We start from the raw sequence: 26,322 nt of genomic DNA, 5'->3' as shown, positions 1-26,322 counted from the left end.
TTTAGTTAATTAGACAATGGCCAATGTCCAGAGGGTTAACATTGGCTAACACCTTCAGGTTAAATGATGGTAATTGCTGGCTCAGCAATGATGAACATTAGTGAAAAAGTTTAACGGCACTCAATGAGGGGAAGGACAATTAATATCTGTTAATGTCTGACCATATGTGGGTAATGAGATTATTATAGCCCAGTGCTGAGGGCTATACCTATTTTTAAAGGCCTATAATCTGGGAAAGGGCCGTTAACAATCGATATAATCCTTGACAGAAGGGCTATGATGCTACTAGAGCATAACACCCACTGAGGGTAGAATGTTTTAAATTAAAAGGAGAGAAACACAAACACGTAGAACTGTTGGAACAGAAGTCCAGTACCAGCCATTACTGGTGCTGAGCCATGACATTGGCTTCAGCAGAGATCTCAACATGCCAATGTGTGGTTCACCATTAAATCTTTGTGGGAAAGCAGTGCTCTTAATGGTAAACTGAAATGACAGCATTGAAACGTGATATGCAGAACAGCAGAGCAAGTGCAGTGTAAATCCTTGATAGTGCCCTGGTAAAGTGCCTCAAACTGACAACAGTGGGATGGTGGGATGTCCATATTCCTTGCTGTATTGTCCATAATCCTTGCTCTAGAGACTACCAACAATAGCACCAGTTCTAATGTTGCTATTTCAGGAAAAGGACATTTAGTACCTCATTGTGAATTGTCTGATATGGCACCCAATATAAATCCAACACCTCTGGATCAAAATTCATCAGGTGTGATATTTACCACCCAATGTCAAGTTTTGCCCAGATAATGGAATAACACATTTGTAGCGTGTACGCACCAAAATCGACATGTCCAGTGCTTACCAGGCATTTTTCCCATTTCCACCAATAATTATTGACAGGTTTGAGCGGCTGAAATGTATCCGAGGGATGCAACATTTATAGAAATACTCATAATTCAGTTACATGCTGTAATCGGATTTAGTACACATATCACAATTTAATGACCAACCCAGGCCTTTGTTTTCTTATAGATTAAAACCACACACAATGGACTTCTTTACAAACAGGCCAATCATTTTTGCAGCTGATAAAAATCTGACAGAAATGTTTGGAATTTATTGGATGTGATTATTATCACCTATTATGACTTTTGGGGGAAAAGCTTGCAGATGCTGGTGCTTACCACCCAATATCCGCTTATACTGGCAAACATTGGACCTGTTTTAGTTGTCAAATTCTGATAGAATTGACCTGCTTAAATTTAACAAAGGGTGTAATCTTTATTACACCTGGTAAATACTGGGTGCAATAAACGTCCTACCACTTTTAAATGTGATCCCTGCACAAGCAGGTGGTTTGCACAGGGGTTACAATTCAACAGGCCACTTGTGATCAGTCCCTTAATGTCTCCCTGACTTCAGAGCAAGCCCACACATACAAGTAACTTCAGACCCCCTTGAACACAGGTAAGATTTGAGCAAAGGGTTTAATACCCAATTCTGATCATGGAGGCATAACGTTCTGATAGTAGGTACGTTGAAATAAAACTCATATAAAATATACCAAGCTGTATTATATGTTCGATGTACTTCTGTAGTCCGTGCCATAGTGCATTTCTAAATAGGTGTGCCGGATACAGATGTGGTCAGTGCAGCCTACTACAGATAATGTGCTGCCCCCGCGGCAACCCTGGGAGAAGCATATTAGTGAAAAGCAGGCCCAATGTTTGAAGCAGCCAGTCTGTCTTTCACAGTGCAGGCAGCATATGGCCTGCTATGGAAAGAGTAGCAGATATCCTACTGCAGGTGGATACAGTGAGTGACTACAGATTGTGTAGTTTTCATTTGTTAAAATGCTCCCCAAAAACAAGTGCTGGTGTCCGCCAGGAACAACTAGCTGCAGAAATTGGGCTTTGAACTCATCCAAATTGCATTAGCACAGGGCACTGTTGCACTGCTGCACTGCTGTCGGGCAATTTTGCACTATTGGTGGGCAATTTTACATCAGTCTTGCACTATTAGTGGTATTTACATCACACAACTGGTACACAACCATGTCTTTCTTTGCATAAGGCAGTTTGGGGCAGATTTACAAGCCCTTTGCGAGACATTTACGCCGCCGTTGCGTCACTTCTGTGACGCAGCGGCGGCGTAAACCTTGCGCCTTATTTACAACGTGACGCATCTAGGGAGATGCGTCACGTTGTAAAGCCCTGCGCTACATTAAACCTGCGTCAGGTTTAATGTATGCAGTGTCGGCGTTCCGTCGGAAAAAGCCTCGGAAAAGTGACGCAGTGAAATCTACAAGATTTCACGGAGTCACTTTTTCGACGCTGCTGCGTCAAAACCCTGCGCCTGCTTGAAGCAGGCGTAAGGCATGACGCAGTATGTTAGGTATGGGCAGCCCCTGAGCATTGCAGGAGTTGCGTCATCCTTGCAACACGACTCCAGCAATGCGCCGCCCTTATGTTATCAGATGCGTCACGCATCTGTTTATCCTTGCGCCACGATGCGCTGCATTGTAAATGCGGCGCATCTGTGGTGGCGCAAGGGTAAACTTGCATGACGCATCTTTCCTGGCGCATCCCTGCTGATTTGCAGGGATGCGCCAGGAAACATTAATCTGCCCCTTTGTGTGGTTCTCGCTGTAAAATTGTTCGTCACTTGAGAAAATTCCCCAGGACCAGAACAAAATTGCCTGCCACCAGTGTAGTGAAAATGTACTCTCACTGTTGATGTTCTCCTTAAGCTCCAGGCAAGGTAGGTAGCAAAAGGAGTCTCCTCTGCATCGTTTCTAGGTTTGAGGAAGAGTCAATCGTGAGGCAGACATTGGCGATATTCACATTTCTTGCATTAGAAATGATTGGCAGAGTAGCTCTTTCGTTCCTATATGTTCACCTCAGCCTTTGTCGCCCCAGTTCAGCGTCCCACCTTCAATCCTGACACTAAACGCTTTGGGCCTCATTTATGAAAAGTGGCGCATCGCTGCGAGAAAACAGTGATGCGTCACTTTTCATTGCGCCCTCCTTGCGACACCAATGATATGTCATATTTACAGTATGACGCATCATGTCGCAAGGAGTTACAGATACGTCAGTATTTCTGACATATCTGTAGGCGCAAAAATGACGCATTGCTGGAGTGTGTCACAAAAGTGACGCAACATCCCATGTGTCCCATGTGAAACGTGCCTGCATCAGTCTTACGCCTGCCATGAGGCAGGCGTAAGATATTGACGCATTTGCGTCCTAAAAGTGGCGCAGTGAGATCTTATAGATTTCACTGCGTCACTTCTACGACATTTTCTTGCATCGGAACGCCCCCCTGCATATATTATACCTGGCGCAGGTATAATGTGGTGCAGGGGTTTACAAAGTGACTCATCTAGGTAGATGCATCACTTTGTAAATATGGTGCAACAAGGCTCATTTTTTACGCCACTGGTGCGTCACAAAAAGTGACGCACTGGCGGCGCAAAAGTAACGGAAGGGCTCATAAATAAGCCCCTTTGAATCTTGACAGAGTGAGAAAATGTTGTGAGTTTTCCATTCTCTGGTTACATTTTTTAAATATTAACTTCGAGAGGAAATAGAGGCAGCTCTCTTTGAAAACGAGGCTCTTCGTGCTTCTTGGGATGCCATTTTTCTTTTGGTACCTGGTTTTGTCAAGACTTTCCCTTCACAGCGGATTTCCATTCTGAAGACAGCTTCAGTGACAAGCAGGAGCGGCTCCTCAGCTAAGGTGGAGGAGAGTCGCCCCACTGCTTTTCAGCAGTGCAAAAAAGGATAAATTAAATGATAATAACACAATCTGATTATCCTTTTATTTTTCCCTGATGAAGCCAGTTTTGAGGTGGGGAAGGGCTTGGCTGTCATCACAGCCAGCAGGGGAAGGAGTGGGGAGTGCACTTAAGTGTGCATGACTTTTTGGCCGGCCGTCTTGGGCCGGCGAATCAGTCATGCGTACTTAGCATGTTCTCCACCCGGCTGTATTGCAGAGCCTGGGTGGAGAACATGCACAGGCTCCCACTACCTGTCTGAGTGCTGAACCACGGCGATCAGATCAAACCCTATGCTATTGTCCCGCTGGTGACCGCAGCGTCGGGATTGGCTAGGAGAGTCTGGGAGCCTGTGTGCTTCCGGTTCACAGGAGAGGATGGAGGAGAGGTGGCATCCGGCCAGCTGGCCAGCAAGTAAGTGATCTTTTCTTTTTTTAACCCCTCACTCCCCTGCACCACTACTACTGCCCGGGAGCAGGCGCCACTGGTGACAAGTATGAGAGAGGAAAGAAGGTAAGGTTTTGGTCATGATAATTGCATGTATGGCACTTATTTTGTTCCTGTTGGCTTCAAAGCGGTGAGGGGGAAAAGAAGAAGAAAGGATGCGTAAGAACGGGAAAAATTAGGGAGGGAAGAGAGAAGAGAGATTTGTGGAGGAAGGCATGTGATGCTGAGGTCCAGATTTAGAGTTTGTCAGATAGTAATCTGTCACTTTTACAATGGAGTCCCCTGTCTGCCAAACTCTTGGTCTGCCCACCTCATTTAGAGACATGCAGTCCATAACTTTCCATTGATGGGAAGCTTACTCCAATGGCCTGATGGACTATGGGCAGTTGAAGAGATGTTACCACACCGCCGCCCCATTTAAGAGCAGATAATGTGATTTTCTTTTACTGTCTATCTCCACCAGGAAAAGCCTGGTAGTAAGGGACAGAAAAACACAATAATGAACCCAAGACCATGGGGAAAACTAGGTGTGGGGGTTATTAGTTTCTTTTATTTCTCAGAACAAACTCCACCTGTTGGAGTGTGTTTCTGAAAAACAGAAGAAAATTAATTTTTGCTGGATGTTTATCCAAACCGAGGGCAGCCATCCACCAAACTCTTAGGGGCATATTTACAGGGGTTTATCACACCAGGGATGTCACTTTTTGTGATGCTCCTGTGGCGTAAACCCTTTGGCTTATTTACACTGCAGTGTTAACTTAACGTGGCTTAACGCGGCCTTGTAAATAAGGCCCCCTTTCACACTACACTTAGCATGAAAGGGGCGTGCAATGTGTGTTGCGGTTCTGCCCCAAAACCCATTGATTTTGACGCTGCACCCTATTTACAAGGGTGGCGGAAATATGGGACAGCGTCATAGTTAAGATCAAAAATATCCATATGGCGAAACAAGGAGAAATTCTAAATTTCTCCTCTTTTTTGCAGTTTCTATGTGTGCTGCATTGTGCAGCACACATAGAAACAGAAAATCACCAAGAACGATTGTTAATGTGCAGAAGGTGTCCCTTCCTACACATAAACAATCATTCCCTCAATGTAGGCATCCTTGCACATAGTGCAAGGGTGCCTGCGTTGGCGCTAGGCAGCTGAATTTAGCGCCAACGCTAGAGAAAACGCAGGGGTGCGCTGTATCATTGTAAATATGGTGCATCCCTGCGTTTTCAGAATGGCAATTTTAGCTTGTCGCACTCTGCCATTCCATTGTAAATACGCCCCTAAGTACCATGAAAGGAACCGCAGTGAAGACGGTTCCTTTCAAGGTACACAAAATGACCGCTGGGCCGACGGTCATCTCTAAATGCGACAGATGTCGTTTTGTCGAGATGGGGGACGCAACGATGGACAGTACTACATCCGTCAATCTGACAAACAGGCCCCAAGTTATACTGGTTGCTTTTTCAGCGCATACATTTATCTAGGCCACTTCAAAGCGCTTCTGACAAATAGAAGATCGAAAGAGGGGATGTAAGACTGAATGACGAAATAGGAGAGAGGATGGAAGAAAACTTTATGATCAGTCGTGTTGGCTGTTTTCATAGCGCATTCATATATGCTTTAGCCGGATTTGTCAAACGTAAACTGCAACATGTTTTATTATAAAATGAAATGGGCTCCTGGCATCATGTTTTCCCACAATCAGGCTATGGAGGATGAAAGCGAAAAGTCTTCATAAAAATGACCGGAAAAACAACGTCTTTTGACGTTCTGCTTGGCTAAAATGAACTATTGGACAAGTTTGTGGGAAAAGGGCACCGTATATTTTCTCAAGAATGGAGAGGCTTCTGGCTTCCGCAGTAAGGGTTTGGGTTGAGCAAGCGTTCACTTTAGAAACATGAAATGGGGAAGCAGTTGTTTGTGTGTGTGCCCACAAACCCACAGCGAGCTATGTTTCTTCTTGAGGTCTCCCATGGGGCGAAGGCGGGAGGGCAGTTTTCCCAACTCCTGCCTCACTCGTGGAACCTACGCACACCCCCAACATGAGGAGATTGTTGTGCAATCCTACTGGCCCCGCCCACAAGACCCCCTCGGAACAGCCACAGGAGCTCCTATTTCATGGCACAGTGGCGGCTAGGCAGCCCCCCTTACCCGAGCAGGATTGGGGGTCCCGCAGTATTTATGAAGGCGCTTTAACATCTGCTTCTCACTTGCTTCACTGCTCAGCACCCGCGCACGTCAGAGGCACCGCGCGCGCGCCGACGGGCAAAAGCACCTCTCTGGAAGCCCAGCCTCTGGAAGCAATGACCTTCTTGGCGCTACTGCTGTGCGCACTCAGCTGCCTTTGCTCTGTACAGGGATACGACAACAATGGGGAGATTCAGGTTACCTACACCAATGCGATAGACAACGAACTGTTTGAAGAAGAAGGCGAGTTAAGTTTTATTACTTGGATTAAAATAATAAGGTTTATGAAGCCGCAGCATTTTGACTAAACGGAGAAGTCGTGGCGGTAGCTATAAATTGTAATATTTAGGTTCGTCAGCTTTGTGCAGGGTAGAATTACCTAGTCGGGTAACGTGATTAGTAAAACATTCGCACTGTACTTCTCTTCATAGACCTTGCCTGTTTTTTGTTTTCTGTTACAAAAAAACACAAAGGAGGCCCGGTTGTTATGAATAACAGTGAGCATGATGTATGAATATTACATTTATGCAATTTCTTCTTTTGAATATGCATGTGTGTTTATGAATGTATGTATGTATATGCAACTCTATATTGTTAAGCACACGTTTATAAATCTTTATGTATAGATAGATGGTTGAATGGATGGGTATCTAGATAGATAGATAGACAGACAGACAGACAGACAGATAGATCTGACAACTTGATCGTGTAATTAACCAACTGACCACTTGATCAACCTGAATTTGTGAAATAGGTGAATAGAGGGATGGATGGATGGAGGAAAGGATGGCTGGATGGATGGAGGGGTGGATGGATGGATGGATGGATGGAGGGGTGAGTGGATGGATGTAGGGAGGGATGGATGGAGAGATGGATGGATGGATGGCTCGATGGATGGATCGATGATGGATGCACAAGCAGGCACAGACACACACATTTCAAGTATTTTCGGCAGCTTTCTTTTATACATCTGTTTTTAAATCTCCATTGTTTGAATGCTCCCAGCAATAATGCCTAGACCCTTGCAGTTCCCTTAACAGAATGTCAGAAAGAGCGAACGAGGTGGGACAAGGTCTTCACCATGCTGGAGAACTCTCAGATGAAGGAGAATATGCTGCTCCAGTCCATCGACGAGATCATTCGAGTCGAGCTGCAGAGCATGCGAGCGGAGATGCTACAATTCGTGTCCTCGTTTGCCAACACTTGCGCCAACACCATTGAGCGCAGCATGTCTCTGATCACAAGTCACATGGATAAGACATTGTCAACACACAACGAGCAGAGCAAGTGGTCTGACCTTGCTCACAGATCGAAGCTAGGCAAGATGCTGGAAGAGATCCTGTTGACCAGCGCCAACATGTCCAGCAGGCTGGATAACCTCGCGGCTGAGTGCAAGTGCAATTCTGCAGGAGACCAGCAGACAGACTTACTTAAGGACATTAAGAGCCTGATCACCAAAGACGACAAGGCCAACTCTCTGCTGCTGCAACTGCAGCAGTCAATAAGTGGAATACTGACGCAGCGCTTCCTGCCAGCAGGTAAGCTTGTACCTCTGTTTCTCAAACAGCCATTGTCTAACTCTCCCTAACTCTGAACACCAGTAAAATATTAGCCTATTAGACTAACTTTTGAGAACTGCTGAGGCTCATACTATGCCATTCCAATGAAAATGTCAGTGCCGTCCATCCCGTCCAATGTCCTGACGTCAAGTACTGCAGAGCTGGTCTTCTTGTGGAAATTGTGGTGGGAGGTGACCAGAAACGGCCCTTTGCTTAACTCAGAGTCTGACCCGGATGTTCTTCATGAACAAGATTTCCTTGTGCTCTTGTGGTGATGGCACAAAGATACCTGAGTTGGAGAGTGGCTCAGACTGACCAGGGAGTAAGCGCATCAGAACTTTAAGGGATGGGGGCATGGTCATTGACCCGTGCACAAGGTTAGGATAATGGTGCGGATGTTTGGATCAATGATATATTGTAAACCTGGGGTCTGCTTCCATCGGTCCATCATAGCAGAATCCTAACACCCCATACCTATCTGGAAGTAGGTAATCTAGATTTGTTTTACACTACAGTACGATATCGATGTTTTACGTGAATATGCTTAGGACGGGTCTGCCATATCCATGCTCATGGCGTCACAGCGGTATTTACAACACACATCCCAATCATGGCACATCGGAATACATGCATTATATCTTGATCAGTGCAGAGCATCATGCATATCATACATCCAGGCAATGGTAAAGCACCATTTACACATTAAAACCTGTCCATGGCAGCCCGTTGAACATCCTGGTCCCATTAAGGCAACATGAAGACCACACGCCCTTGCAATGGTGAGACAGTACGAAAGCAACGTATCCGGTCCTGGTAGAACAGCACATGGTCCATACAGCATGAGGACTCTATGACTTGTTCACGGGTAGCAGCATGTAGACCGGACATCTTGATTATTCCAAGTCAGCACGTCGACCATGGATGTACTCGTCCATAGAAGACCTTAGAACATATGTGCTTGCCATGACATGGAAGCATGCTGTCTATGCACTCAGTTATGCCTGATAGAGAGTAGTTGTGGGTCATGCAGAAGAGCCGGCAGGCCACCTGCCTTGATCATGCTAGAGCAGCACGTGCTTATTCACTCTGTTCACACATAAGCAGAATTAGGGATGTCATTTTCCCACAGTGGAGGCGCAGCGGAAGGGACATTACACACTTTTTCGTTTGATATCATAGGTGTACCCGTAGACCACCTTAGACTCTCAATAACCTAATGTGTGCTGCTGAAGGACTAAGAGAAGGGGATGTTCTACAAACATCAGAAAATATAAAAAATCTATTTATTTTATGTTTCTTCCCCTGCTTCCATGACTTCTGAGGCATAGATAGCAAGGGGGCTACTAAAAGACATGACACCCATGGCTACCACAGATTAATGTCCATGAGAGAGTCCATATTGATCACACAGCAGTAGCATGTCTGTGTTTTTTCTTGTTCCTGCCAGAACTAGACAAACAAGTCATGAAATCATGCATGGCAAATGAAGAAAAGTATTTGGAAATTAATGTGCACTGAGTGATATACACCTCTCCCTGCATCCTCCATAGGTAACTTTCCTCGAACTTGGAAGATAAAAACAATAAAAAAGTAGGTAGGGGGATACTTACAATTGTTATGGCACATAATGAAGTCATTGCAGCTCTTTGCAGTTGTCCAGGACAATGCCTCTTAAATCTCATTAGCGTGCACCACAAGAGAAACCGGTGTTGGTATTCCTGGGTGAAATGTTATTCTTGAATGGAAGAACTACAAAACATAAACTGTGCCCTGAACCAAATGTTGTGCAGGTTTTAACATTTGTGAGCAGTTGGGACATTTTTGTGATGTTTAGTGGTAATTTATGAGTGAGTTTGTGTGGCGACAATGTGTTCACAATTTTACAGGCACTGAAATTCTTGAAGTTCAGGCCACCGGTTCAAATTCATGAACAAAGAAGTGAATTCCTTCATAGATCAAAGATTTTGCCTAAATTAATTTTGTGAATTTTGCGTTTTTTCAAAAGGTTTCCCTCACCACTAGTTTTGACAATTTTCGGGGCATATTTACAAGGAAATGATGCATTGCGGTTCAAGCAATTTAGCAGCGCGTTGCGTCTTTTAAAAACCAATGGGATGCGCCGTATTCACGAGAATACAGCACACTTCTGTGTTTTCCCTTGCGCCGGTGCTAAAAATGCTGCCTTGCGCCAAAGCAGACACTCTTGCACCATGGTGCAAGGGTTCCTGCGTCGCAGGGAACATTGATTATGTGTAGGAAAGGACACCCTCCGGCACATAAAGAATGATTAAAGGCGAGTTGCTCCTTCTATGTGTGTTGCAGAATGCGCACACATAGAAACAGCAAAAAACAAGGAGAAATACAATTATTTTTCCTCGCTGCGCCATTCTAACGCCTGCTTTTCAGTGGCATTTGTTTTTGGGGCGCCTCAGTGGCAGCGTCAAAAAGCAATGTGTGTTGCGTTGGAAAGTCCACAGCAACATCCATTGCATGCCCCTTTGACGCAGATACCTGCGTAAAAGGGGCCGATTTTTACAAGGCGGCGGTAAGCCATGCAAAGTGGCTTAGCGCCGCTTTGTAAATATGGGGCAGGGCACTGCGCCACCGGAGCGTTGGAAAAAGTGCCGCTTCGGTGGCGCAATGCCTTTGTAAATATGCTCCTTGGTTCCTTAACCCGTTCCCCGCTCATGACGGAACCACTCCGTCATGAGCCATGGGCGCCGTGTGCTCATGACGGAGTGGTTCCGTCATGCTGCGGCCGTTGGCGGCCGCTCCTCCCACGCGGCGCTAATTCCCCGCCTGTGCGGGCGATCAGCGCAGTGGGTGGAGTCATGACGGAACCACGCCGTCATGAGCACAGCTTGCCCGTGACTCATGACGGCGTGGTTCCGTCATGAGCATAGCGGCGCCGCAAACCCCCCAAACTTACCAGCGCTGCGGCGGAATTCGCGCCGCAACGAAGGGGTTAAGAAAAGAAGACCTGCGTCACTCACTATATATATCGAGTAAATCTATCTATCCTTTCACAATTTTTGAGGGACCGGTCAGCTGGTAAATTGACAAGCTGTGTCGCCTCGAATTTCAGATCTATTCTTACTTAGATGGTCCAGTAATGAAAGAGTCTCACATTATTTTTAAACTCAAAGAGAAGAGAAGAAGTGAGCTGCTGATTGTCTAAAGCACGAGTCCGCAGTCTGAAACCACAGCCACGTCCCTTTGGAATTAAAAGGCTGTCGAGGAGAGTTCGCAACAACTGTTTTCGATTTCACACACATCTTGGAAGGCAGCCGGGAAGGCTCACGAGGGATTTCCCAATCACGCTGCTGTTGGTCCTTTTCAAAGCTGTTTTTAATTTCGCTAAGCCCTTGATAATAAACTCCGAGGGCCCGCTGTTTCAAAATCCATACCATGCTAGTGTTCGTGACATTTTAAAGTCCTGTCTGCAAATGGAGAAAGTACAACCAGGCAGTTCCTGCCCTATGATTTATATTTAAAATGGGATTCTGGCATTACGTGCTGCCTGCCAGGATGCTGGGGGTTGAGGGAGGAGGTAATGTAATGGGGCTGGAAAGAAAAAAGAGGCCTAGGCCTGTTTAAACTGGAAATTAGGACTTCTAATTACTAGCAGAAAAAGTGGAGCACTGCCCCCTAGTGGCATCTGAAATTGCTCTTAATGTTAGCTGTGAATTGCAAAAAACAATGAATGCAGGTTATTGTTTGTTCAAAGCAAACACAAGGAGATGATGGATGGAGCGGTGAAACTTTTCAGACACTCACCCCCAGTCACAGATCTGGGTTGAATTCATAATTGTTCATTAGCTCACTTCACCACCCCAGTTCAGACACAGCTATATGCGAATCAGTCTTGACCCTGTCCCCCATGGGAACAGTCCAGTCCGAACTGCCAAGCCATGTCTTGCCTGGACAGCAAGCATCCTGGGACTGGTTTCAGGCTAACAGTCCTCATCAGCCAGGCTAGCTTGAATCCAGTGGCAAAGTGAGCAAGGGACCCACGTCTGGGCATACACTGCCATCTTAGGGCAAACAATGCAAACACAAGGAGATGATGGACGGGGCACTGAAACTTTTCAGACACTCACCCCCAGTCACAGATCTGGGTTGAATCCCTCATCGCTCTTTAGCTCACTTCGCCATCCCAGTTCAGACACAGCTATATGCAAATCAGTCTTGACCCTGTGCCTCATGGGAACAGTCCAGACTGAACTGCCAAGCCAGGTCTTCCCTGGACCGGAAATAAGCATCCTGGTTAACACCTTTCATCAGCCAGGCTTGCTTGAATCCAGTGGCAAAGTGAGCAAAGGACCCACGTCTGGGCAGACCCTGCCAACTGAGGGCGAAGAAAGCAAACACAAGGAGATGAAGTGTTTGTCCTCTCTGTGTTGTTTATCCTGGCAAAACGCCTGCTGTCCTTGTGCTTTGACAGCTTCCTCACCTTCTTAGTCTCTGCTCAATTGGCTTAATTCAAAGTTAAACTGGTTGAAGCAACAAAGGTGGTTTCAGTCTGCCATTCGTAAAGGCTCCAGATTATCAAAGGGACTCATTTAGATGATCATGCGATTAAGAATACCCAATCCGTTCAATACCAAGGGCAGGCAGGCAGTGCGGCCATCACCCTTACATGTGGCTCACACTTGCGGCCTACTTTTCCCAGCACAACCTACTAAGAAGGCAGTCGTCTGGATGAGACCTACCAGATTTGGCTCTTCTAGCAACATGTTTCATAGGAGGCTAAAATGTAAAGTAACAAAGAGGCACCACAATTATTTATACAAATTCAGGATTTTTATAATAGAGTCAGAGTCTTTATAAGTCCGGCTTTTTTATTGGTTAAAATAGCTCCAGGGACGCATGCTTCAAGAGTTTATAGCGCAGTTGGGTGGTTAATCATGCAGATGCAAACTAACATTTGTCCTCTTTGAATGTGATTCCAAGAAACAGAACTGTGTATTGCTCAGCGCCCACTTTAAGGATGTTTTAGATGTTTGCCACAAGGGAACCCATAGGTGAAGAGAGCACATCTTGAGTTGTCACTGACATTTCTGGGACTGCTTTGTAGATAACGCCTTTTTAGGTCTCGCCTGACCCAGCGCATGCGCTGGTCTGGCGAGACTTATTGAGAGGGCTCCAAAAAGTGCTACCAGGCCAGCCCAGAGCTACAGTGCATGTGCACGGGCGCACGCTTTACCGCGATTACTTTTACTTTCACGGCCCCACGGCCGCTTTGATGTTTGATCGCGATCAAAATCACTTTCACTTTTGCGGCCGCACGGCCGCTTGGCATAGCCAATAGGTCTCGCTTTTGGGACCTTAGAAGTATTTAGTTATGCAACTGTTGCATGGCTAAACACTTATAAGGTCCCAAAGGCGAGACCTATTGGCTATGCCAATGCTTGTTAGTTCTAGCCACAGACAATTTTATTTGTCTGGAAGTCCTCGAGTCATCAGTTCCTCAAAAAGTACAATAAGTAAGTATAGCCAGAGTGAAATAGAGTGGGATTTGAGTCAATGCCCTTCAGTCACTAGCTTTCATGTGTGTTGCGTCCTCTTCAGTTGCTTACATGGGCTGTTCATCAAGGCTGTATTATTCTGTGGATGGTTCCATTTTCCCATGTGTGTTCCCACTTGCTATTAGTGATATATACCTTTTGTTACATTTCTGATGTGACACTATATGAAGCTTGTTATTTAGAACCAAGGTTTGTTGTTAGATGCATTTACTTTAGTGACACAATAAGATTTTAATTGCTGAGCTATGGGTCTTGTTTAAAAAGTACTGCTGTTTGAATGCCCAGGGCGGTCAAACAACACAGCACTATTCACTAATTGCACTTCCTGATTCATTTGATTTACTTTGCTTCCAGGATGTTGGGTTTGCTATTTCTTTACTAAGTGAAGATTTCCCCACACACCTTAAAGATTAAATGAAAATACTATCCCTTTTGTCAAAAGTATATATTATTCAATATTTCCTGTGTATGCCCTGTAAGTGGACCAGTTACAATGCGAAGATTGCCATGCCTTTTCTTTGAGGATACAGTGTAACTCTTTTAATCCAATCTGCTCTGCAAACAGGCCCATATGCCAACAATTATATTATTTGTAGGCCAATTAAGTCTTTTTTTTGGGGGGGTGGCTCTTTCCAGGACATCAAGGGCAACAGACACAAAGTCACCTCACATTACTAAGCATCTGTTCTCACAAAAAGCCTGTCTTTTTATCTTTGCAATGCTTGTTAGTGGATTCATAGACTTCCATAGTTTTATTTTGTGTATCTCCTTCCCACCGCTTTTCCCTTCCTCAAGGAAATAGGGGGCTCACGCCCATCACAACCACAACCTTGAATGCATATGTTGCCACTCTGCAAACAACCCCACCTTCTTTGCACCCTGCTACATATATATAAAATCAGTCTCCAGTAACCAATTCCAAGTTATATAAGAACAACTCATCACCCCCTTATAAAAGGCATTCTGCTACACACCCCACCTCAAGTTGAATTTCAGTCTCAATATAAAATAATAACAAGGAACCCTCCACCAAATCATTTTCACCACATTTCTACGTAGGAAATACAGGACTTTCCGAGGGACATGGGGAAGTGTTTCGACAGGCAAGACAATTTTGCCTGTATGCGTCACCTCCCTTAGAATCTTTGTGACAGAGCATTATTTCAAAATCATCCTGCCTGCGGCCAACCTTCCTCAATTCTTTCAGATCTCCTGTACCTTAAAAAAAGACAACCACTTTCAATTCAATTCATGGAGGCAATAGTTTATGACTGAAGTCTATTGAGGAAGTATTGCTAGGTCCTTTTATGAGAGGATGTAGCCTTTCATAAAACTTTGAGATCCTTTTAATGATAGTTTGTGCCAGAATATGAGCAATAAGCTGACTGGGCAATGAGTGGACTCAGCCTGTGTGCATGTGGAGCTGGTAGGATTCATAATGTGGCCTGAGTGGGAAACAGTGGTTTTGTGCATGTGGTCCTTATCCATGCTCTAAACTGGTGGCTATCACTTGGTGCTGCAAGTAATCAAGCTTACAAGTGACGAACAGTAAGGGTGAGTAGGACTTTACATGGATTGAACATGTACCCCACTGATTCTATCCTTGTGCCTTTTCTTGTCCATAATGATGTGACCTGTAGCTTGCAAGCATGATTGTTTTGTCCATTCAAAAGCATGTCAGAGCTTATGTGTAAATATGCCAAAACTTGTATACAGGGATGGCGTGTCTGATTTGGTGCAAGTCAGTGCTTGCAACTGTTGGTCAGTTCATGGTAAAGTGAGCAAATGCAGAGCAAACAAGTTGAACCACAGATACAACAGATGATATTGTGTCCAAGGAGACATGGCATGTGCCAAGAATTCATTCATCAAGGCCTTGTTGATTAGTCTTGAACCAGTAACATCACGAGGAGAATCACTGTGAAATGAGTGTTGAGCAAAAAAGAGAGACTGAAAGCGAGAGCCACACCATTGATTGTCCGCTGTGTGATGAAAATAGCCTTGACTTGGATCCGTCTGGCTTGTAAAGGCAGTGTAATGTAGCCCCACATTCAAAAGGAGAGGAGTAGCCTTGCTGCTGTGCCCTGAATCCAGTGGAGCAGGTTGAGAGCAAAAATGATAAATAGCTCCCTGTGGCATAGACTAAGAGGGTGAGTGCAGCATTACTTATAGTGACCAGCTGAGGTATCACAAAAAATGCCAGTAACTAACCAATTGATGAGCTGATTAACCTGGAGGATGAGCATGAGTTTGGCGTCCACCAAGATTTCAAGAAGTCCCCAGTAAAAGGTGGGCCATCCTCAGTCCTCAGTGGAGGTCAAAAAGAAGGTTGAAGTTAGGGATGTGAGTTTCCCCACAACTGCTGTGACGGCACAGCAGATAGTGATATTGAGGGCCTCATTTAGGAAAAGTGTTGCATGGCTGCGGTAAAACAGTGATGCAACACTTTTCACTGCACCCTCCCTGCGACACCATGGGTGCGCCGTATTAACTGTATGGCGTTCCATATCGCAAGGAATGAAAGATGCATAAAGAATCCTGACTTATATGTCGGCACAAAACTTACGCAATGCTGGAGTCGTGTCATAAGCATGACACAACTCCAGCAATGTATGGGGGAGGCCTATAAACATTTCATTGCATCACCCTTACGCCTGCTATGAGGCAGGTGCAAGGTTTTGATGCAGTTGGGTCCTAGAAGTGGCGCTGTGAAATCTGATGCACCATTACTACGAGGCTTTCTTGCAGGGAAACGCCCACCCTGCATACATTATACCTGAGGCAGGTATAATGTGAGGCAGGGGATTACAAAGTGATGCGTCTATCTACATGCATCACATTGTAAATATGGCGCTACGTGGCACATTGTTTACGCCACCGCTGCATCATAAAAAGTGACGCAACTGCAGGGCAAAAGTGTCCCCAGGGGCTTATAAATAAGCCCCTGAGTGTACATTGCTGGGATGTCATAACAGTGTACTAAAATCCACAGTTTTGTCTGGGATATCCTCCTGGAAGAAAGGACACTCTTGCACAAAGCATTACTTAACTATATTATTTCCTTTGCTCTTCAATGTATAGACCTCAATTGAGTGTTCTCTGGCTACTATAAAGGGCCTGTAAGGCCACAGTCAAATCAATGTTCAGGCTTATCCTGAAGGCCTAGAATATGGAGAGTACATGTCAGCCTGCTTTTTTAAGTTCAATTGTCTTCTCATATGGTTGGTGAAAGTTGACTTTAGCCATAAGGCAGAAACATTTTCACTCACAGCTGTCAATCATCTTACAGCAATGAGGTAGAAGCAAGAGGCGATGGGAAACATGATCTGAGCCCAGTGAGAAGAAGCAGCGTATTGCATTTGTTGAAAAGGGAAAAAAACAACATTGCAGGGGTACCTGATTAGGTAGGTGGGTACAAACCCTCACCAAAAGGAAGGTGGTCTAGTAAACTTAGGAAAGAATTTTGAATCTGAAGTTTTGTTTCCTTTTGGCAATTGCCAATCCTTCAGAACACAGACAATTTCCAAAACGTTAAGGTTCAAATAAGCACTAGCAAAACGAACAAGTCTAGCTTTAATGTGACAATGCACGCATACACACACATGCAGAAAAGATGGCTTCATCTTAACTTGAATTGCCTGAAAGAAACTGTAATTCAGCTTCATCACTGAACTTTTAAAATCTGATTTATGGTCAAATCGGCTAATGATATAATAACATTACAGGGTGTGCTCATTTATATCTCATCTTGATAAATACGTATAGTACATTGTTATCTGTTCTATTATAAAGTAGACATATCTTTCTCTGTTACTGAACCAGTCAATGTGTAATTCCAACGATGCAAGCCAATAATGTATCTAGTTTACAGTAAACTGATTTTATTAAATCTATAATTTCTTTTCTGTTACTTTTCTAGGGTGTGAAATGGGGCTGTTATTCCCCTCAAGGTCACCAAGAATGTATGCAAGTGTTCACCCAGCACGTGAATCCACACTGCATGAATTTACCACTTGCATTTGGGTGAAAGTGGCTGACACCCTGGACAAAACAATAGTTTACTCCTATGGAACCAAAAGAAATCCCTATGAAATCCAATTCTACTTCAGCCACCAGTCAGCAGTGTTTATCGTAGGCACCGATGAAAATAAGGTGGTTGCGGAGAATGTGACGTCTACGACTGAGTGGGTCCATTTCTGCAATACTTGGCGCTCGCAAGATGGAGCCGCATCTATATGGGTTAATGGAGACTCCAAGGCCAACTCATTAGGGGTAGCACATGGCTATGTCATACCAGATAAAGGTATCTTGCAGCTCGGCCAAGAAAAGAACGGTTGCTGTGTAGGGGGTGGGTTCGACGAAACATTATCCTTCTCCGGGAAGATGACAGGTTTCAACGTTTGGGACAGAGAGCTCAGTGAAGAAGAAATCATCTCACTGGCTGAAGGAGCAGATTTATGTAACATCAGGGGTAATGTTGTTGGGTGGGGAGTTACGCAGGTTCAGCCACATGGAGGGGCCCAATTTATTTTTTAAAAAGATCAATATTTGCTAACACAATTAGCTAAAACAGTTTCAACAACATCAATCTGCCTTATCAAAAGAGGATCTTGAACCCTGCATACATATGGTTACTGAAGTTTGGAGCTAGAACATTGATAACTATGTTCCAGGTTTGATAGTTTTATTTTGATGGGGGATTTTAGCCACCACCAGTTCATACACAAAGCCCACAATTCAAGGGATCTTTTCCCTTGAATAGATGGACCAACATAGTGTGCTCTCTAGGTTCAGGTATGGTTCGAGTGCAACGCCAGGCATCTTCTTATAGCACCACCAGCAGGAATGCCAAATTGCTCTTAAAAGCAGGAACTGTGGTCCACTTGCAGGGATGGTGGTGAGCAGCAGGTCTCTTCTCTACTGAGACAATAATCACCAGCTGTTTCTAGAGTGCAAAATTAGTAATTACTTTTTTCCTTAGGTGTGATCAGTCCCAAATTTAATTCTTGAATGCCTCAAGACTCACTGGCACTAATTGACACTCAGCCTCATGAATCAGGCTCAAGTCTCTCACATTGTCATGTGGTCGCATGTTAAATGCGTACTAGAAAAGGTGTCAAATAAGGCACCATCTCTCTCACGGCCAAATTTACGAGAAAGTGACTCAGCGTGGCAACGCAAGCCATTCGGTCACTTTCAAAGCACAGGGATGCAACATATCTACAATAATATGTTGCATCACTGTCCTTTCCCCTATGCTCGCACACAATTGGCTGCCACACGCCAACGGAGGCACCCTTGCACCATTGTGAGAGGGTGCCTGTGTTACAGTTAAATTGTTTTTGCGCAGGAAGGGACACCGTCCTGCACAAAAACAATCACAATACGTGTTTTCCTCTTTATATGTGAGCTGCAGAATGCAGCACGCATAGAAAGAGGAAAAAATGAGGACAAATGAAAACATTTCTCCTTGTTGTGCCTCCCTATGCCTCCCCTAGGGAGGCGAAGGTTTCTGATGCAGTCCCAGGTTTATGAACGGTTGTAAGTTTGGGAATGTGGCAGAATCCATGGCTGTTGCGTGGGAACACCCACAACAACACCCCTTTCACGAAAAGTGCTGTGTGAAAAGGGGCTGTACTTACAAGGACACAAAAAGCCATTCAGGGTGGCTTTACTTGTCCTTGTAAATATGGGGCAGCAAAATGCGACGCCGGTCGGTCACAAAAAGTGAGGCACCGGCAGCACAATGGGCTTATAAATATGCCCCATAATGTTTTTGGTGTGAGTGGCAGCAAGTATATGGTGTCTTAAACCTTTGCCCCAAGTAAAACGGACATTTCTATTTGGAAATCTGATACTGGGTTTGATTTGAAATTATAATATTGTTAGAATGAAACAATTCCATGAAGAACACCCAAGGAAGTGTCTTTCGTTAATTGATAAACTGTATTTTTCTCGTTGCTGTTATCTATAAAAATGAAGAAAAAAAACATTATTCATTCTCTTGTTGGATTAACTCTTTAATGTGAACATTTCCTTTTGAATATTTAAATAATTAAATGTTATCTTTTTTTACTTTTGTTTATAATGGAATGTATGTACAATGCAAAGCAAACATTGCCATTTCTCAAATGCAACTTAAGCTATGAACGAACTATTGCGCCTGTTGTTTATGTAAGTTTCTGGTTTAACCAAACAGTAAAATTATTTTAGTTGTATTATATGTAAATCTACGTTGTAATAATGTTAATAAGGCTATTTTTGTAAAATTGTACTATAGATAAAAAGAGAAACGTTTATTAACTCTCGAAGTCTGTCTAATTTTAGGTGGATGTGTATATGTGTGTGTGTGTGTGCGCATTTGTGCGTTGTGTCACACAATATTATGTGCAGAATTTCGAGGACCAACATATTGAAAAGTAAGTATATATCTATCCTATACCTAAATCCTCATATACATTCCTTGATGTTATACATATATTTAAGGAACATAGATATGGAGTTCAGATTAGTAAATTTATACCTCCCTCTGTGTACTTACCATCTTGGCATTTCAGTCCATAACACATTATTGCCTCCTTGATATTCCATACCACAATCTTGTGTGTGTGTGTCCTGAGCGCTATGTGAACTATGCCCGACTACCTAGGAAGAACAGAGATCAGGTGCAAAGGGGACAAGTGTGCATGAAGAAGCTTAAAGAATTGTGCAGAATTACAACCCCTCCAAGATTACATCAAAAAAGTCTAATGTAATTTGGATTATGGGAAACAGGTTAGAAAGAGGGAGGGAGCATTAGTGGTAATCAGATGTGCAAACCCCTATAACACATGCTAGGCTTCATTCTAACCAGAATAAGACTCATAGGCTGTGATTATATATCAGCCAGATGAGGGTGTGGTATTTATCACAGCTGGTAAATACCATTATTGCAGGCTGAGGTCTTTACGGGTGTGTTAAATGCTTCCTTTTAAAATTTGTTTCACTTTCTTCAGACAGAGATGTTAAATGGGGACTCTGTATTAATAACTTTTTTTCACAGATTTGCCTTTTTCTGGACTTTAGTCCCCTGGGGTAGATTGTGGTGGGTTTGAGCTGTCAAAAATGTAGGGAGAAAACAGCATGAGGTAGCCATAATCATTACTCAACTCAGAATTCCGATCTCAACCACAGCGATCACTAAATTAACCTGTGCTTACATTTCTGGTAGGCTGTCACAAAAGCAGTCAGTCTTAACTTAGAGGCAAAGTGTAAAATAGTAATGCAGCACACTAACAGTTATAAAGTGAAAACACAACACAAGAAAAATCCCAAATAAATCTAGAAAAATAGAGTAAATTTTAATAACTAAAATGATACAAAAAAGACACTAAACAAACGAAATCCAATGAATAGAACTGGAGATATGATTCTACAAAGTTTTAGGTTAAAATAGCACCATAAAGCCCCACTCATGACTAACTATTCTCACCAGACCAGCAGTAAGTCAGGGGGAAAGTCGCAGTTGGCATGAACAGCAGGTCTTACTGGAGCTTCATGTTGGATGTTGGTGTAGGTGGCTGAGTCTTGGTGCGAACAGGCCTGTTTCCAGTCATGAAGCTCAAACATTAGCAGGCACATGCATCAAAAGAGAAACCGGCCGCAAACTGGCAGATTCTCAGCATCTACCCCTTTGCAACCAGTATTTTTGCATTTGGGATGCATCATCCCAAATGCAAAAATCGCAATTTAAGTAATCTCTAAATTGCGATTACTTAAATTGCAATTGCATTTAAGGAATCGCAAATTGAGATTCCGTAAATGCAATGCAGTAAAGTAATAAAATTAGCGATTTCGCTAAAAGCCGGTGCAAATTACCATGAAGTTGAACTTCAAGGTAATTAGCAAAACCTTTGAAAAATGCACTTTTGTGCATTTTTCAAAGTTTCATGTTGCGCACACACATGCCCTTAGGGCATGTGTGTGCGCAACATATGTGCACAGGTCAATTCCAGGGGTGCAACAGGGTGTCCTTTTGACACCCCTGCACCCTGAAATTGTATGTGCAATTTGCGAGTACCTATTGGTACTCGCAAATTGCGCCTGTAGGCCCATAGGAATGAACGGGAAGCTACTCCTTATTTGCGACTTGCAATTTGTGGGTCGCAAATAAGGAATGTGTAGGAATCGCTATTATTATAGCGATTCCTACATGCATAGGATTTTGCGAGTCCTTAATTGCGAATCCTTAATATTCGCAAATACGGACTCGCAAAATCCTAGCTTGATGCATGTACCAGTGGGAGGTTTAGGTCTTTTTCGGAAAGAGCTCCCACTGGTGCCAGCCAAGAGCCCAGTACCTGGGGGGGAGGGGGCTTTTGGAGATCAGGACTCACTCCAGCTGGGCTCAGGGAGGTTCAACCAGATTCAGTTGGAATTGGTCAGCTGGGAAGTTGAAGGGAGGCCTCTGGAAGCTTGTTATATTCCTATAGTACACACAGGAGGCTAGAGAGCTAGCCCTTGGAGTCACTCTGGTGGTCCTGGGTTCAAGTGAGCAAGTCTAGTTTTCCTTCTTCAGACAGCAGGGCAACAAGGCAAACCTTCTAACTGCAGGGCAGCAGGGCGACCCTTCTGAATCTTCCATAGGTCCATGAGTGTTCTGAAATGGGGTCTGAGAGTGCCACCTTTTATCCCAGTGCCAGCCTTTGGGTGGGGATGCCCCTTTTATTTCCTCTTTCTCCTTCCTGGGCTTGGGTACAAACTGTCTAGGGGGACAATGCTAAGGGCAGACCTGAGTCAGGTTCCTATATGTGTACTGGGGTACATACCCTTCCCAGCTATCCTGGCAGGTTGGCCCATCCTGTCCACACCTAAGCTTCCTCTGTCTCAGTGTTTGGAGGCACTATGCAACCCACAACAGCAGACTCGTGTGAATCAGGCTACTGACAGAAAGACCCAGTGTATTTGGGCACAAAAAGGCATCTTTTTAAGAGTGGCATTTTTATAACTGTCACTTAAAATCCAACTTTACTGTTGAAGAGGATTTTAAATTACAATTCAAAAGAGACCAAGAAGTATTTTTCTACCTGCTCCAAATCTAAAGTTAGCACTCACTAAAGGGAATAAGGCAACCCAATGCTGGTCTATGGGAGAGGCAGACCTTACAACAGTGAAAAACAGCTTTAGTAGTTTTCCAGTGGCAGGATATTTAAACTTAAACTCACATGTCCTACTTTTTAAACACCATGCACTCTGCCCTAAGGGCTCTTAAGGCCTACCTTACAGGTGACTTATAAGTATTAAAAAGGAAGGTTTAAGTCTGGCAAAAGGTTTAATATGGCAGTTTAATACTCCACTACTGGCTGCAGTGGCAGACCTGAGACATGTTTTATATTGCTATTTTGGTTGTAGCACAATGAACACCCCAGGCCCATTAGTAACATTTCATTAACAGGCCCTGGGTACATGGAGTACCAATTACTATGGAAATACAAGTAAATTAAATATGTAAATTAGGTGTAAGCCAATTGTACTATGTTGTAGGGAGACAGCACAAGCACTTTAGCACTGGTTAGCAGTGCTAAAGTGCACAGAGACCTAAAGCAAACACAAACGAATTTAGCAAGACAGAAAAGATGAAGGAAAACGGTTTGGGGGATTGCCATCCAAGGGTGTCAGTCTAACACCTTTCCTTACAAAATCAAAACTGTCCAGTGCCACTCGTGTATGTGTGTGGTCAATTTATACCACAAATTTTGAGTTTGGACATCTTAAAGTATGTACTTTTGTTTTAGAAAACCGTGGCTTCATCTCACATTCACTGTGCGGAACGTTTAATAATTTTCTTAGGAACTAGACATTTATATTTAGGGATCTCAACCGATATTTCATTGTCTGAACTTTTTACAAAATGAACATAATGCAGACATATGATTTGTTGCCCAAATATCTTATCAGAAATGTTGTCCATAAAATATAGTTGACATCAGTGCCCAAACGAACCATTCATTTAGGCCTTATTTTTCTAAACGTGTATTTCACTCTCAAAGAGAAACTACCATATAACAATTTTAGGTCAGTTTCAGTTCAGCCATCCATACTATTATACATTTACGTACTTACAAAAGAGGTAGCCAGGTTGCCCAAGACAATAACTAGATATGTGTATTTTTTGCCAAAATAACTCATATTTTGCATACAAGTAGCAAGGTAAGTTTGCTCCATTAGCTATGCCTATGCATGTTTTGCAAAAAAATCTACTGCTTACCATAGGATGTCCCTGGCGGGTCTACACACAGCAGAAAATAGAAACAGAAAAACTGAATGTTTGCAGCCTCCTGAAAAATTGAACATTTTTGGAGGGGCCAGCCATGGCAGTGCTGGGAGGCGAGTATTGGAGGGTGCAACAGGGATCATGGTTTGGTGGCATTCAGGATAGGCTGGTAGCGAGTGACAACTCCAAGCAGGCAGCAGGACAGCTCATTGGTGGACTTTTGGGGTGGGTGACACTGGGACAGCAAATGATGTCTGTAGGTCTCACTGCAGCCCACCTGCCACTACATGTGGCTACAAAACTTTGCACACCTCTAACAATTAATAACCAGCCAGAAACATGAAAACTATGGTTAAAGAAAACGAATTTAAAGAATTTGCTTACAATTGTACCTTTTTCAATATTGGGCTCTTGGAAAATTAGTATTTTCCCAGTGTGTATATCCGCTTCCTCGCCGCGTCTCTCCTCTGTAGTCCTCCCTCACTGACCTGAACAACAGGAAGTATACCCAGGCTCCCAGTCAGCCAATCACAATGCTACATTAGCAGCGTTGTGATTGGTCTGAGCACCGTGTTTCAGTGCTCAGATGCTGACTTGCAGCCTGGGCATGTTCTCCATGCAGGGTGTACTTCAGCCTGCATGGAAAACATGCGGAGTGAGCAAGACTGTTTTAGGTAGCCCGACAGGGTGGGCCAAGCAGTCATGTGCACTTAGGAGGGTGCTACCACTCCTCCCATGCCCCCTCCCCTTAAGCAAAGCAGCGGAAGTAGGAGAAAATGAAATGATAATAACGCAAGTTATTATCATTTTATTTTATTTACTTCACTGCTAAAAAGCAGTGGTGCGACGCTCCTCCACCTTAGATGAGGAGCCGCCACTGTGTATATCCCACATATCACATACTTAAAAGTAGGTCTAAATTAAACAAGATATTTATTTAAGGCTGTTTTTGACTTAGTACTAGAAGCTCTTTATAGTTAAGGCCACTGGTCACTGGTCTCAGAAACATTCTCCTAGCCAGAATAGGCGGTACCTTCCTCGAAACCGCCATGCGATCCACTTTCCCCTCTTTTCACCTCATTGCCATTCCCTTCATGGTCCCTCATCTCCTTTCATTTCTTATCTACCACTAGTTAGGGTAGTTCCATCCCTTTACTAGATCATGGCTCATTCTTCCTTCATGCTACATTTCCGCCCCTTTTTTATATCTACCACCAACAAGTTAACAAAACAGGACAGGACACATAGAGGAATTACGTGCTAATGTGTTTTGAATCAGGCAAATTGACCGTCTACATTAAGAACAGAAGCTTTCCTAGAGCTGGTGAAATTGGGAGGGCAATTTTGTGTTCTCCCATCCATCTGTCTGCACCAGACTAAAACAAGTGTGCACACCTTGCCATTAGCACAGGGGAGTCACTAGCAAACCTCAGCCCTAGAAACATGCCTATAGCTGTCTACATGTAACAAGGTGTTCCATCTGATGATAGTGACAATTTAGAAATGAGCTAAGACCAACTTACAGATGTCTAATACCAGTGAAGAACTCACAAGCTAGGAAGAAAAACCTTTATGCATTGCATACCTGCCGAAACACCACTATGGTACTAGTCGTACCGTACATCACCATAATCTGTAGACCCATACCTGTTTATTAGGCACATAGACAAATAAAAAATCAGTGCATATGTAAAGTTCAATACTAATTTTATAATTTCCATCAGGCCCGGCTCCAGGATTCAAGGCTTGGGAGGGCCATGAAGAAGCCTGGGTGGGTCATAAAGATTAATGGCGGAAAACATGCAAACATCAACAAAGCATTTCATGAAATTTGATGTTTAGAATTTGACAAAATCTGTCCAATATGGGCACGTTTAGGAACTGAAAGTAACAAGTCTTTCGTAATGTTAGAACTAGTGGGTGCAACCTTAGGCCTTATCCAGCACCCACTTTAATGTCTTTGACCCTAAATACCTTCTGATGGAAATTTGCATACTCTGGGCTTCATTTACAAGCCAATTGCGCCGCTGTTGCGTCACTTTTTTAAACGCACCGGCGGCGAAGTGTGCCTGCCCATGTTTACAAGGCCATATAGAGTCACCCTTCATGACTTTTCACGGCCTTGTAAATATGGGCCCGTTTCACGCATTACTCTGTGTGAAAGGGGTGTTCCATGGGTGTTGCTGTGGGTGTTTCCTTGCAACATCCATGGGACCTGACATATTACCAGATTTCCAAACTTTCGTAAACCTGGGAATGCATCAGAATCCTATGCCTCCCCTTCGGTAGGCACTGGAGTGGCGCAACGAGGAGAAATACTTTTATTTCTCCTCATTTTTTGGTCTTTCAATGTGTGCTGCCTTCTGCAGCACACATAGAAGGAGCAAAACACCATTAATGATTTTTCCTGCACAACAACAATCATTTTTGCAACGTAGGCACCCTTGTACCATGGCCCAAGGGTGTCTGCGTTGGTGTATGGCTGCTGCTTGTGCACCGGCGAAGGGGAGAAGGACAAGTATGCACTGGATCTTGTAGATAAGGTGCACTCCTGCCCTTTTATTTTTGACGCACAGC

General features: G+C 43.9%; 2 protein-coding genes across 2 annotated transcripts in view; one reads left to right on the top strand and one right to left on the bottom strand.

Annotated features, from left to right (window-relative positions):
• The window catches only part of VEPH1 (ventricular zone expressed PH domain containing 1), a 1,846,458-nt gene that overhangs the window by 1,575,914 nt on the left and 244,222 nt on the right, over window positions 1-26,322 (bottom strand). The window lies entirely within an intron of this gene.
• PTX3 (pentraxin 3) lies at window positions 6,392-19,796 on the top strand. Its single transcript, XM_085634748.1, has 3 exons — window positions 6,392-6,649; window positions 7,435-7,944; window positions 17,413-19,796. Exons 1-3 carry the CDS (start codon window positions 6,523-6,525, stop codon window positions 18,027-18,029), a joined length of 1,254 nt encoding a protein of 417 aa, XP_085490874.1. The 5' UTR covers window positions 6,392-6,522; the 3' UTR covers window positions 18,030-19,796.

The sequence above is a fragment of the Triturus cristatus genome, chromosome 11, assembly GCF_964204655.1.
Source record: "Triturus cristatus chromosome 11, aTriCri1.1, whole genome shotgun sequence".
Lineage (NCBI taxonomy): Eukaryota > Metazoa > Chordata > Amphibia > Caudata > Salamandridae > Triturus > Triturus cristatus.
Note: the sequence above shows the minus strand (reverse complement) of the source record. Positions and strands in the feature narration are given on the sequence as shown.